Below are 14,511 nucleotides of genomic sequence, written 5' to 3'. Positions count from 1 at the left end.
AACTGTTCACCTACCCAGCCCTGCTGGGCTCTGGGAACTTGCATGTCAGTGTGTGTGAATGTGTGTGTGATGTGTGAGTGTGTGTGTCCTAGCAGTGCAGATCAGCAGAGAGATTAGCGTTTCCTCAGTGTGTGGACAGCTTGATGGAACGTTCTGGAAAGCCTTTCAGCTGTAGGAAACTGGAGAGAAGACAGAATCCTGAAGTTCTGACTTTCTTCATTTGAGCTGAACAGAAGGAACCAAACTAAAACCAACTTCAGGAGTTGCTACAGTCAGTAGTGTCAGTACTGGATCCAGACAGAGATAACGCAGTGGGATAACGGATCATGCTCCTCCCCTGTGGACGCCCAGGCTTTTGGACACATTACAAGTGGTGTCATATCAGCTAAATCAGACCCAGAAATAATCCGTTTTATTTTACAGTGAAACAGAGGCTTGGTCAGAATCCACTGAAAGCAACACTTCAACCTCACTGGTCAAATGGCAGAGGAATACGAACAGGCAGAATTTATCAAAGGTAAGTTCAGCAAGAGTATTCATTTTGTATCAAATAATAATTATTCAAGGCATAAACCTCACATCCATCATATTTCAGCAATAGTAATACAACCTGCATCTGTTTTAAGCTGCACACACAGTTACTAACATATATTACATATATTACCTTTTGATATACTTAGAACTAGTTGTTTGTCACTGGAACTTTTCTGGAAGAATAGGACATTCCACCAGAACATTTATCATTTATGAATGAATATGACAGTAAACGCTACTTGTTTATTCTTATTAGATTTAGATATTAGTAAAAAAAAAAAAAAAAAAAAATATGGAGCTGCATAATAGTCAATCATTCAATTTTAAGGTGACCACTTTTCATTTTCTGTAATTCCTTTTAGGAGAATTTTCACAAGTTCCAATGTTTTATTCAATGCTGTAATATTTACAGACTATGGGCTGGAAATTGCTTAAAAAATCATAGACAAAAACATGTTACAACTCCTTAAAGGTCAGCCTTTACTTTCTGAAATTTATCTTAAAAAATGCATGAGACCTGGATCAGATAGGGACTCTGAGGGGCCCATCACGTTCATATGGCTGATCCCCGGGCTGCTCTTTGTGGGGGCCACTGATTATTTAAAGAAAATTATTTAAATGTTGGTGTTGATCAATTCTTAAACAAAATAATGGGCATTTATCTTTGGTATATTATGATTATTAAACACAAACACTGGTGTCATGGACTCGTTGACTTGTTAGTGTTTTGAGGGTGACAGTTAAGGCAGTAAAGTGTACAAAATATTTAAAAATAATTATCATTTTTATTTTTGAAATAACAAACCAGAAATAATTTTCCTGACAGCTTCATTTAAAAGAAAAAGTGTTTCTTCTTCTTCTTCTTCTTCTTCTTCTTCTTCTTCTTCTTCTTCTTCTTCTTCTTCTTCTTCTTCTTCTTCTTCTTCTTCTTCTTCAGTTGGGTTCCTGTTTACAGCTTTTGATTTTTCAAAGTATGAATAATTTTATTTTCAACATAATTTCAGTTGCCCTTGGACTGAGGTTAGATAAATATTGTATTTTAAGGTGAAAAGTTTTGGAGGCATGCTGCCATGTTAGTCAGTCGGTGGGAGAAGTTGGAGTTATCTAATCCAAGCACTGATCCTGTCTTAAGAATTCTTGAGCTTAAAATATAAACTCTAAGTCAGTGGTTCTTAACCTTTTTTGAGGTTCCGAACCCACCAGTTTCATATGCGCATTCACTGAACCCTTCTGTGGTGATAAATAAAATATGATTCTAGTTGGTGATCCAACTAGAGTCTAGTTGGGTCACCCCAAGATCACTAAGTCTTCTTAAAAGGTAGAGTCTCTGAGAACAGTTCTTCAAAATATAGTCAGTGTTTTCAGCACAGTTGAGCTGACTGTCCAGGAACGAGCCAAGGTATTTAAAATTTGCCACAGTTTCAACAGGTTGGCCATTGAAAGAAACTGGAACCACTTTAAGGTCTTGTTTAGATCATTTAATTAGCTCTACTTTCTTAAGAGAAATAAAAATTCATAATAAATAAAAACTTTGCGGTATTCTGATTTAGTAATGTAATTTATTAGTTGTGTTACCACCCCCACGCCACTAGAGGCAGTAGCAACCCCGAGAAGATGTGACTGAGGAGCAGATTTAGAAGTACACCGAAAGCTACAGAATTTGGTAAAAAAAAACTGAGTTTTGCTGAAGTAATTAAAGACACAAATTCAGATCTATGCTGAGAGGAACTCCTCCAATCAGTGCTCCTCCGCAGCTCTGATTGGCTCAGCAATGTAACGTGATCCTCTGCAGCAAGTGATGGCGAAGCGGGGCGTCATCACGACTTTACACAGTGTGTCTTTACCTCCGCGGCAGAGGCTCCGCCGAACCCCTGGGGTTCGACCGAACCCAGGTTAAGAACCACTGATCTAAGTTTTAGTCAACTGAGAAATCAGCTGGAAGTGCATTTTGTTTGTCTGAAGGTGATGAGACCCAGACCAACACACCACCGCAGGGGCTGCTGGGACATGGAGTCAGAGCTGCCTGAGTCCAGTCCACAACTGTCATAATAATGAAATCCTCTGTCTGCATGTGTGTGTGTGTGTGTGTCCTGTCCCCTGCAGATCGGCTGTACTTTGCTACTCTTCGTGTCAAACCAAAGAATACTGCGAACACACACTTCTTCAGCACTGATGAAGAGTTCATCTATGAGAGGTGAGCCACCCTGCTGCAGCCTCTGAGCCCGGCTTTACTCTCACCTGTTCACACAACCTGACCTGAGACCGTCAGACTGTTGGTGCAAACAGCCTGGAAGAAACTATGTCAAACGAAGTGGCCTTGTTAAGACAATCTATGTTTGTTGTGTTGGTTTTAAAGAACAGCTAGAGAAGAAACCAGGGGTATTACAAGGTCAGACCAAACAGAAAAATACAAGTTAACACACACACACACACACACACACACACACACACACACACACACACACACACACACACACACACTCACAGGAACTCAGAACTAGTTGTAGTCTCCAGTTGACCAAGCATGCATGTGAGCGGAGTTGAGCCACAGGTCACACGTCTCTGATGTTATTCAGACTCATCACTGGATCTTAAACGTCTAAAAAGATTCATATTGTCACCTTCCTCAAATATTGGCCTAAATATTTTCTTTTTGCATAAAAGAAACAAAAACAAATCTCCACCTGTTTCTTTCCAAATTATATTTTAGGCAAAACAAATAAAAAATAAAAAAAAACAATACAAAAAAATAATGTAGGCTATTTTGTTTAGGAAGGTGACAATATTAAGACTTCTGAAATCATATCTATTACTGTTTTAATAACTGCTTTCAAGATCTTGAACAATTTAATTTTGATTCACCTTTCCTTACAGTTGACACTTATTTTTCTTATTTAGTAACAAACAGTGATTTAAAACCATATTTTTCTGTCATAGTTATGACGATGACTATATAAACTAAAAGAAAATAATTATTTTCTCCAAAAGGCAGTCTGGGGATAAACACTGAAATATGAAGCTGAAACAGTCTCAATATTTACAAATTCTCAGAAAGATTCACACTTATATTTCTGATATATTTGATTTACAAACTGCTTCTGGTCTGCAGACTTCACTGCATTTGTCTGGGAATGTTTAGGCTCCCCTGCCAAGGCTCAATACAACCAATGAGATATCTTCCTTGTTTCAGCCAATCGTGTGAGTGGACCCCACGTTGGGGTAATTTAAGCCAATCATAGTCTAGAGGACCACATAAATAGCCATGGTGCCATGAGTTTGACATGTGCTGTAGATGCTCAGAATCCTGACAGATTTAAACTCACTGATAATGATTCTCTGACAAAGTGTGGCACAAAGCAGTGAGCCATGCAAAATGAGCCGGAGACTTCAGACCTATATGACTCCCTCACCTTCCAACAGCCACTTTCATGAGTTGACGTTCTGCAGGTATTTGTATATTTTTGAAAGTATTTTAAATCTGATCAGGGAGATTTCCTTTTTCATAAAATTAGCATATTTTGATGATAATGAGCAGTTTGGTGGAAGTGCCCTTTTCTAGCTTAGGGGCTTTAATCAGTGTGTGATTATAATTCCAGATTTGTATTCATAGATAAACCAGATCACCAAGGTGTTTTTCACTACAATCCTTTTTCATGTAACCCAATAGAGAAATCTTTTTATGGTTAGGCTCTGTAATGTGCATATGTCATTTTGAGGGGAGGAATCCACATTAGTTTATGTTTGTGACCTCATTCATGATCGTGGTTAGCTTGTGCTTATGGCTCCATGGTAAGATATAGGCCAAGATGAGATCAGCGCACCGACTGATGCAGAGATTTAGAACAATCTCCATGATGGCGTTCAGACCAGACACTTAATCATGTAAGCAGACACCACCAGGCTTCACGTCTCTGGCACTTTAAATGTCATCATCGTCAGACATCAAAGTGGAAATGATCAAATAAACACAAAGTGCCATTATTCTAGCCATAAGTACCAAATTCATACTTAAGAATATTTTACTTCAAACCACCATTATTAACAGAATGACTATAAATATGTCAATAAAATAAATCTGATACAGAAACAAATAAGAGGTTAAATACTGTAGAATTTAAAGCTTTTCATCAACATCGAATGAATCATACCTGTTGTATCAATAACAACTGAGGTCACAAAGAGATCCCCTCTTTCAGTCTCTCTTAAAGTTTGAATATCAGCACTGGAATCATGCAAGACTAGCAGAGACCAGTATGGTTGGTCTGCTGATCCCGTCCAGCAGAGGGCAGAGTGTCCTTCCTTTGCTACAGGATGTGGAGTCAGCACATCAAGTTCAAGGTTCAAGCAAAGCAAAGTTTTTCCTCTTAAAACTGCAACTGACTCTGGAAACGGTGCTCTGCACACTTCTGTCACATTATGGTGGATCCATTTATTTAATGCTGTTACAGCAGTAAAGAGTTCAGACTAAGTTCATTAGTAGTGAATTTCTATCAGGCTGGTCTAATAGAAAATCCAAAACTGATTAAGCTACATTAAAGCTACAGTTTAATTACTGTATGAAAAAGTTACATGTAACTTTTCCAAAAAAAATTTTTCCATAATTGTTACAACTATCACCATGTCCTGACCAGGATTATAATTATAATAATTTTTGATTTTTTTATTATAGTTTACTTGGACTTGACTTGAATTAACTAGTCATTTAGCTAACATTATCTGCATGTAGCACCATAGCTACTTAATATACACAGCTTGTTTGGAAGAAAACTGCCACCTTTTTTTGCCTTTTGGCTCTGGCTGGTTGCTGAACATGACTGACTGAGCAGCTCCGCTCAGCTGCTGCTCTCCTCTCATCATCAGATCCACGTCATGATTAGTGATGGTTGGTTGAGGACTCAAATGCAGAACGGTGGAGAAGAGGAGTTGACAATGAAAAAGTATTTATTGAAACAAGTATGAACAACAACTTACAAAAATTTTACAGAAAGCCGAAGTGAGACAGAAAACATAATTCAAAGGAAAGCAAACCGGAAAACATGAGGAGTCACCTGGGGGAGCAGAATGGAGTAGTAATGGAATAAACCAGCAAGGAGTGACTGAAAAGAGAGGAGCTAGTACTAAGAGGCTGATTGCTGAAATAGAGAAGTCTGTATATAGATGCCTCTTAAAAAAAACTCAACAGTTGGAACCAGACTGTGAAGGGTGGAATGGTTAGTAATTGGTGGATCATCGGTTCAATTCATGGTCCGCCAGCCCTCGTCGTTTGTGTCCCTGGGAAAGATACTTGCCTGCTGGTGTTGGTCAGAAGGGCTGATGGCACAAAAAGTTGCAGCCTCACTTCTGTCAGCCTGCCCCAGGGCAGCTGCTGCTACAATCCAGTAGCCTGCCATCAGCAGTTTGGGTCCACTTTGTTTTTCTTTTATATTATTTCACTTGCTGGCATTATTCAGTCTTTTTCAGATATTTCTTACCACATTTATGCTGATGAAATTCAGTTGTATTTTTCATTTAGACTGCATCAACTGGACAGGTTGGCCATCCTGGTCCAATATTTGTCCCGTATCAGTGGCTGGCTCTCCAGTAACTCTCTGGTTCTAAACACCAGTAAGACAGAAACTTTGATTATTGCTCACAGTTATTTGCATAAAAATATCAGCCAGAAAAATTGCATCCTTCTCTCCAGTAAAATCACAGGTTAAAAATCTAGGTGTCACATTTGTCTCATCATTAGGTTTCGACTCACACATTAAGGCCGTTTCTTGTTCTTGTTTCTTTCATTTAAGAAATATTTCTAAGATTAGACGAATGATCTCCAGAGTTGACTTGGAGGAAATCATTCATGCTTTCATGTCATCTCGTCTGGACTACTGTAAGGACTTTTTTAACAGCCTGGATAAATCCTCAATTCCACGACTGCAGTCAATACAGAATGCAGCAGCCAGATTTCTCACCAAATCCAGTAAATTCTGTCGTATCTTTCCTGTTCTATATTCACTGCTCTGGCTCCCAGTTGATTTTAGAATTAGTTTTAAAGTACGTGTGCTGACATACAGAGCATTACATGGCCTCTCCTGATTATCTTTCAGTTTGTAACTAAGTATTCTGCTGCTCGTGGTCTTTGTTCTCAAGTCTGAATCTCCTGGTTGTTCCACCAACACTGTTAAAAACTAAAGGGGACCGGGCCAGTTGGTGGCCCCAAGGCTATGGAACAGCTGGCCCTTGCAGCTCCGTTTTTCTGACTCTGTGGAGGTTTTTAAAAAGCAACTAAAAACATTTCTATTTTCCCAGGTATTTAACTCTTGATTTTATTGTGTTTATTATGTTGGTTTTATGTTTTGTATGGTTTCAAATTGATTTTTATTGTACAGTGCTTTGTGATTTCATGTCTGTGAAAAGCATTTTATGGATAAACTTTACTTACTTTGAGATTTCAATTGGAGATATAAAGGGCTTTATAAATAAAATGGATTACTATTATTATCATCATCATAGGGTTATGGTTAATAACTAAAGAAAAAAGGCATAACATTAATAAACATTTAATATTAACATTTAATAATGTCAAAATAAATGTCAGCCATGTTGGATTTTAAGTGATCCATTTTTACATTCTGATACACTATATCTCATTGTTACATAAGTTGTTTGATTTTTTTTTTTTTACCGTTTGATAACTAAAAACAGCCTAATTGAATTACATAACACTGTATGCTCTAGTTTCTATGCAGACTTTGGGCCCCTAAATCTCGTAATGCTCTACAAATACTGCTGCAAACTCAACAAGAAGCTCAAGGTAATACTGAAAGTTTTAACCAATTAAAATTTTGTTCCTTCACCTTTATTATTTATCTGTTGGTGATTTTTTGTTCCTTTGCTGTTTTTTGTCTGGCTAGTCCTTCACAATGTCTAGAAAGAAACTGGTTCACTTCACCAGCTATGACCAAAAGAAGAGAGCCAACGCTGCTTTTCTCATTGCTGCCTACTCTGTAAATATCATTTCATGTTCCCCCTCATTCATCACTTAATCAGTATATTTCTTTGTTTAGTTGCTCACTGCTACTAACCCAGTTTAACTTTTACTCTGTAGGTTATCTATTTGAAAAGGAGTCCAGATGAAGCCTACAGAACTCTGATCTCAGGAAATAATACTCCCTACCTGCCATTCAGGTACAAACCCACAAACATGCACCAGTTAGCAGCTTTCTGCTTGTTGACAAAAAGAAAATCTAGGTACTTGGAAATCTAACCAGTTAATTAGTTACTTTACACCAGTGGCTCATCTGAACCAAGCATGTAACACTAGATCCAATTCAGGACCCTGGATGATCATGCTGCTTCCAATGATTTGGGGGAAAAAGGTTCATTTTTCTGTATTTCACAAATGTGGCTGACACAAATCAGAATCTCCATGGTGGTAAAGTTGCTGCTGTTGCCTTGTTGTTGCCCCTGACAAACATTACTGAATGATGTTTATTGAAAAAATGTTAAAACTGTAACAACAAAGCAGGTAAAAACAGCAGAGAAAGTAAACCAGCTGTAACTCAGGGACAAAGGAGAAAATCACGGAGAAAAGCGGGAGGAGACAGCGAGGAATGGAATGATCAGAAGAGCCAAATCCTCAGGGGGACAAAGAAACCAGTCAGAGGTGAATGGAAGCAGCTGAGAGCGCAGACAGGAGACGGATCACAGCTGGCTGAGGAAAAGGAGAACAATGAACTAAGGAAGGAGAACCTGTGGAAAGGAAACTAGAGAACTGAAGGGGAAAACCTGGAACTAACAATAAATAAGTGATTTAAAGAAATAAGTCCAGATGCATGGAGAAGAATAAATGCGCAAAGAAACTACCAGAATGGAATAAACTAAGCTCAAATGGCAAGATCTAGTAATAAAACCACAAAGACAGAAACTTAAATCATCCCTGTTATCTACTTCACATTTTTCTATGTTAAATATTTTAAGCTATAGATGGTCAGTTGAAGGGCAGATTCATTAAAAAACTGTGAAATAGACTTTTAGTTTATCTTACAGTTCAGTATGACCTTTCTGCTCACCTGATGCAGTAACAGAAATATACATTTTTATCTGCAATGAAAACCTTCTTGTGTGAAAACTGCAACAGATTTTTGTCATGCAATGTGCTAATGCCCTAGCATTAGCACATTGCATGACATATTGTACATACGTACATAAACATATTGTAGCAGTGATCTGATAATAACATTATTTAATGTCATGCTATGCAGAAGTTCCATCTGCACTACTAACGTCTACGTGTCCCACAGGGACGCGGCGGTGGCAGAGAGCACCTTCAGCCTCACTGTCCTGGACTGCTTACAGGGAATACGTAAGGTAGTGTGCACAGCTCGCCTCTCCTCATGTTTCCATCTCCTCCCTCCCTGGAGTGACAGTTGGCTTCTCTGGTTCTTGTGAACATTGTTATTACGTTTCTCTCTTGCAGGCATTGCAGCACTGCTTCCTGGATTTTGAAACTTTTAGTTCTGAGGAATATGAACACTACGAGGTAAAAGTGATTAGCTGTGGCAACCCTTAAGTTTGATTTGGATTTATTCCTTGATAGTAATTGTCAGCAAAACTATAAAGGGTTTTGATATCTGTGTGAATAGTTGATGCACATTATTCAGTAACTTCCATTTTTTGCTGTGTCTGACTTCAGCGAGTTGAAAATGGAGACATGAACTGGATCATCCCAGGAAAAATTCTGGCTTTCAGCAGCCCTCATGCTCGAAACAGGGTGGAGAACGGTGAGTCGACGACTTCTCATGACTGCAGGGAATTTCAAAGGAGGAAACAGTCTTCCTTGGTTTGCCTTGCTAAGCTAATGGAATCATTACGCCTTTATAAGTCAGGACGATTTCTTGTCTTTCTTCATCTTTCATCATGAAATAAGATACATCTCAATGTCTTTTGGTTGGATTTGAAGTGACACAAAGTAACTACAAAACTGAGAAAAAGATGGAAAATATATTTGGTTTTCAATATTTTCAGCAAAGGCAAATCTGAAAAGTGTTGGTGTACTATATTGATTCAGGTCTCCTGACTCAACACTTTGCAGAGCCAATTCCAGCTGCAGACCCTCTGGAATTTGTCTCTAGTAGCTTTGAACGTCTGGAGACTGAAATGTTTGCCTGGTCTTTGTAAAATAGTTCAAGCTCAGTCAGATTGGATAAAGTACGTCTGTAATTGTCAACTTTGAAATCCTGAAATAACATCAAGTGTTATTTCTTAAATCCACTGTAACTGGGTCCTTCTTGGCTTGTCCTTGTGAATTTTAAGGTTATCCTCTCCATGCACCTGAGGCGTACTTTGAATTCTTCAGCCAAAACAACGTGACTGATGTGGTCCGCCTGAACAAGAAATTGTATGAGAGCCGACGGTTTGAGGATGCAGGATTTGAACACCATGATTTCTTCTTCATGGACGGCTCAACACCCTCGGACCTGATCGTTAGACGCTTCCTGCATGTGTGTGAGAGCGCAGAGGGAGCTGTGGCCGTGCACTGTAAAGGTGCGGTTGGATGTTATTTTTTTTCTTGCACTTTAAGAGCCATGCATTAGCTAAATGTATCACTTTCCAATCTCAGCTGGTTTGGGCCGTACAGGCACCCTGATCGCCTGCTATCTGATGAAGCACTTCAGGTTCACAGCAGCTGAGGCTATTGCTTGGATCAGGATCTGCCGACCCGGGTCAATCATTGGTCCCCAGCAGAACTTCTTAGAAGAGTAAGCTTTAGACTTTGTTAAGGCTGAACAAGAAAAACTACATTTGAAATTTTTATTTTGATGGCGCCTGTTTCTAGAATAATTTGTCATATTTTAGATCAGTATTAACTCAAATCCTGAGGGAAACTCAAGAAATCTTTCATGGTCATGAATGGATTATGTGGAGTGTATGAACAAGTATGCCCAAAAAACCTTAAATATGGTGAAAAGTTCAAGATTTACTGTCACTCATGTCAGAAAGTGAAACTCATATTACATACATTCACTACAAATAGAGTGTAATATTTAAAATATTTATTTCTTCTACTTTTGATGATCATGGCAAACAAATGAAGTAAAAAAAAAGTGAAGCGTGAGCATAAGCTCATTTATACCTTCACTTTTTTCTACATCCAACAACAGACTCATCCAGTATATTTTTCTAAAACATATTTCCAACGTATCTTTAGACCAATTAGTAAAAGAAAATATAAATAAACAATCATAATCAGACCTGGTATTTATTTAGCAAATTATTTTTCTACATTTGTTTTAAAGAATGGAAATCAGTTTTAACTCTTGGCAACAATTATTCCTCACAGAAATTCCTCTAGCTAAAGTGCAGTTGTTTTAAATATTTGTCCTAACCTTTAGTTTTTGAACAAACCCTTATCTCTTAATAATCTATTTCTTTAATTATTAATAAATGCTTTGCATTTTGTCAATGTCATTATCAATTTGAAGTGAATAAATTTCCATCCCATTGACTAATATAGCTTGAGGTCATCTATTTCTCAGCACTGTTAATTGTTTCCATCAGATAGGAAACAATTAACCCCAAAAAATCACCAGAAGATGCTAAGTTATATTTTTAGGTAGAGTAATTTATCACTCATTGTGTTGTGTGTGTGTGTGTGTGTGTGTGTGTGTGTGTGTGTGTGTGTGTGTGTGTAAAAATTGTCCTGCTAATACATATAAACCCGTATATGTGTGTGTGTGTGTGTGTGTGTGTGTGTGTGTGTGTGTGCATGCAGGAAACAGCACAGCTTGTGGGTTCAGGGAGACGTGCATCGCTCCAAACAGAAGCTTGCCCAGCAGAGGTTCAATCGACAGCTGCAACAGCAGCAGCAGTACCATCTGCCTGGTTCTGACCCGGTACCACTGGGCAAACAAGAAGCAATGCCTCATCTGGTTACAAGCATGAATGATCTGTCAATCAAAACCACTCTGTGCAAATCCTACAGTTTGGATGAAGTGAGTCATTTAAGTTTTTGGCATCGGTTTTTAAGCAGTGTAGAAGTATAGTCAAAGTAATGCTGTTTTTTTATATGAGCAGAGCAACTGTAAGGAAACCAGTCTGACCCAGGGAGACAGTCTGAGAGCAGTGAAGGGAAAACGGACACCAAGATCAGCTTCCTCCTCTTCCAGGTACCGTCATACAGCAGCTGGTCCCATGTGATTATCCTTAGGAGAAAGAAAAAAGACTCCTCAAACTCAAAGCTTAAAATTCAAGTTAATACAATATTAGTGTGCATCTGCTTATAAATGTGTCTTCCATCGTCCTGGGTCAGTTAACAAGTTCCTTACAAGGAGCAAGAACTGCCCTGACCCAAACTTTTAATTCTTACCCCTCGAGGCAGCAGTGAGGGGTGATTCATATAGGGACAGGAAGTTGTCACAACTGGCAATGCCCTCACAGGAAGTACATCCTGTAATTTAGAAGCCTGTAAAATTACCTAGAGCAGTCCAACTGGAAGGAGCAGTATTTCTCCACCACAATCCACAGTGCTTGGAATTAATATTTAAATTGGTATTGCAGAACTCAAATCCTTCATATTTGCTGAGCAGCTTTTTGCATATTTCTCCTGGTACACTTATCATCAGTGTCTGTAATGTCTCCTTGCCATCGCCCTAATCTTTAGCTCCATCCATCCATACGCGCACACACACACACACACACACACATACGAGGTCACCAGGAATGCTGGTGCCTATCTCCAGTGTGCATGAAAACATAAAGATGTCAAATTTCTTTCTACTGTTCTTTCAGGTCAAACACGTCAAAGGCGTCCCACTGTTCCATCCTCCCTCCCCCTATGTCACCTAAAATCAGCCTGTCCCTTCCTCCATCCTCTTCTAAGAAGCTTAGAAGAAGCTCTTCCACTGTCACACAGATCAAGAGGTGGGTGATGCTGGGCGACACAGACACCATTTTTTCTTGTTCTCTCTTTCCATCTCTAACTTTGACACTGCATGCCTCTCCCCTCAGCCCTTTCAGTCTTAGTCTAATCAGCACCAGGCCTGCACTGATTCACTGAACTCAGCTGGGAGAACAAGGTTACGGATCTGACAGTGAGCAGATCGCAAAACTGGATCAGCCAGAGTCTGGGAAGGCCTTAAACATTGTGTTCATGAAGCTGTTGAACTGTGCTTCATTGATTTGCGAGAACATTCGATGAACAAATAAACTGTTAAGAATTATATTTTCCCTGTATTAAGCATGAACAACTGATGGTGGTTGTCTGAATATTAACCTAGCAACATGTTGCTTTTGAACTGCTGATGTCGACAACAGACCTTTTAGAGATGAACTGACAGAAGTTTTCAAGTGAGGCACGAAGAACATGTTTTGTGGCACAAACAGAATACCTTGAAGACACCGCTCTGTACGGTGCTGTCATCCAGACTTTGACTACACCCATCATCGTCTGCTAGAGGCAAACCAGCTGAATATTAACCAGCTGAATATTAACCAGCTGAATATTAACCAGCTGAATATTACCACAATGCTGCCACCTGCTGGACAAAGACAGTGACCGATGTTCTGCTGGGAACCTTTTGCTTCTTTGGCTTATTTTTGATGGTGATTTTTCTTTTTTATGTAGGATGATGCTAAAACACTTGTTAGAATGTCTCATTGAGCAAACAGTGGAGAAAATAGCAAAAGTAATAATCCCAACAATATAGACAGTTTTGTTTTTTTAAACATTAATTGGAATTTATTTTGGCAACAATAAATCAAAATCCTTATAAGAAATTTATCACAATAAATACAATATGACAATATGATAAATGCCCTCCTCTAACTGGAAGTAAATCTAATATTTAAAATTTAAAAGCATATGGAGAAAATAACTCAGTGTTGTTTCCTGTACTGTGATGACCAATTTAAAGCTTTTCTTTCTCATGTTAAAATTAACAGGCTTAGAGTATAATGATAAATTCATATGGATGTTAAAAAAAACAACAAAAAAAATCCAAGACAATGAAGAAACAGGAAACAACTTTATTATTTGAGGCTTCATATAAATGAAACATGTTAGTTCAGAACATACAACATGAATTGACATCAAACATTAGATAAAACTCCTGATAAGAAGAAACACACATTTTATTCAACGAAACAAAACACCAATACTTTCTATCATCATAAATGTTTGGGGGGATTTTTATCCCAAAACATTTTTAAGTATTAAATGAATTCTATTTTTTTGTTGTTGTTATTTTTTGCTAATCTCTAATCTTGTTATGCAAATTATATTTTGATTTCAGAACTGTTACGATGATGGCGAGCTTGATCAGAGGTCAACGATGACCTTTGATGGAGTTTACAGAACACATTATTTAAACAGTAGTTTTTCTCTTAAATTATCTTCTTCATGTATGGTTTGTTCCTGACAGTGTTGCAGAGTTTTGATCCTTAAATGAAGAATAAAGGCTGACATAATGTGAGAATTCATTTGTTGTAACTGTGATACCATTTAGTGATTAGTTGTTGTACAGGCTGTAATCTACACAAATACTCTTTTCTAGTGATCATGCTTGTAAAATGAATGCTCTGAGAAGATGTCACCATCAAAATTACATTTTATAACATGCATGTTATTCCAGTCCAGTTCTAATACAAAACAAACAGACCCAGCTGATCATAAAGTGACACTTTTTTAAAAGTTTCCAGTCAGAAAGCCAGCAGGTCGCTCTGAATCGTCCCTTCTACAGTCTCTCTCTTCCTGAGGAAAAGCTCAGGACAACAGTGGAGAGAAACGTCCAACAGAACCAGGCTCGAGACTGGCTGCTATACATTACTTTTTTTTTTATTAAAGATTTCATTTATATCACCATGCTGACCAAATCAAAGACTGTATTGGCTCAACATTGTTGGCTAATAAATCACTGAACAAGATAATAACTATTAGAGATGCACCAGTTAACCTGAGATTAGAATCAGTCTGTTTTCCTTGGTAGCTCTGAACCATGA

The 14,511-nt window shown here is 38.3% G+C and overlaps 1 protein-coding gene across 2 annotated transcripts; it reads left to right on the top strand.

Annotated features, from left to right (window-relative positions):
* The first annotated feature begins 1,265 nt into the window (after positions 1–1,265).
* LOC106908319 (dual specificity protein phosphatase CDC14AB-like) lies at positions 1,266–14,424 on the top strand. Of its 2 annotated transcripts, XM_088014600.1 has the most exons (14): positions 1,266–2,197; positions 2,638–3,981; positions 7,252–7,327; positions 7,428–7,520; positions 7,622–7,701; positions 8,817–8,883; positions 8,993–9,055; positions 9,209–9,296; positions 9,829–10,059; positions 10,136–10,274; positions 11,288–11,507; positions 11,590–11,681; positions 12,304–12,435; positions 12,523–14,424. In XM_088014600.1, the coding sequence occupies exons 2-14, from the start codon at positions 3,908–3,910 to the stop codon at positions 12,569–12,571; spliced, it is 1,404 nt and encodes a 467-aa protein (XP_087870726.1). In that variant the 5' UTR covers positions 1,266–2,197; positions 2,638–3,907; the 3' UTR covers positions 12,572–14,424. The 2 variants fall into 2 exon arrangements, with proteins under 2 accessions (XP_087870726.1, XP_014829874.2); XM_014974388.2 differs by lacking the exon at positions 1,266–2,197 and having other exon boundaries at positions 2,209–2,728.
* The last annotated feature ends 87 nt before the right edge of the window (positions 14,425–14,511 follow it).

The sequence above is a fragment of the Poecilia mexicana genome, unplaced genomic scaffold (assembly GCF_051168715.1).
Source record: "Poecilia mexicana isolate PSO_F unplaced genomic scaffold, ASM5116871v1 scaffold_17, whole genome shotgun sequence".
In the NCBI taxonomy this organism is placed as follows: Eukaryota; Metazoa; Chordata; class Actinopteri; order Cyprinodontiformes; family Poeciliidae; genus Poecilia; species Poecilia mexicana.
Note: the sequence above shows the minus strand (reverse complement) of the source record. Positions and strands in the feature narration are given on the sequence as shown.

Excerpts from the sequence above, each read along its gene's own strand:
- LOC106908319 (XM_014974388.2), top strand. The coding sequence starts at position 2,586 with ATGAAATCCTCTGTCTGCATGTGTGTGTGTGTGTGTGTCCTGTCCCCT. Across the intron at positions 10,060-10,135 it reads TGTGGCCGTGCACTGTAAAG|CTGGTTTGGGCCGTACAGGC; the intron begins GTGCGGTTGGAT and ends TTCCAATCTCAG. Across the intron at positions 11,508-11,589 it reads AATCCTACAGTTTGGATGAA|AGCAACTGTAAGGAAACCAG; the intron begins GTGAGTCATTTA and ends TTATATGAGCAG.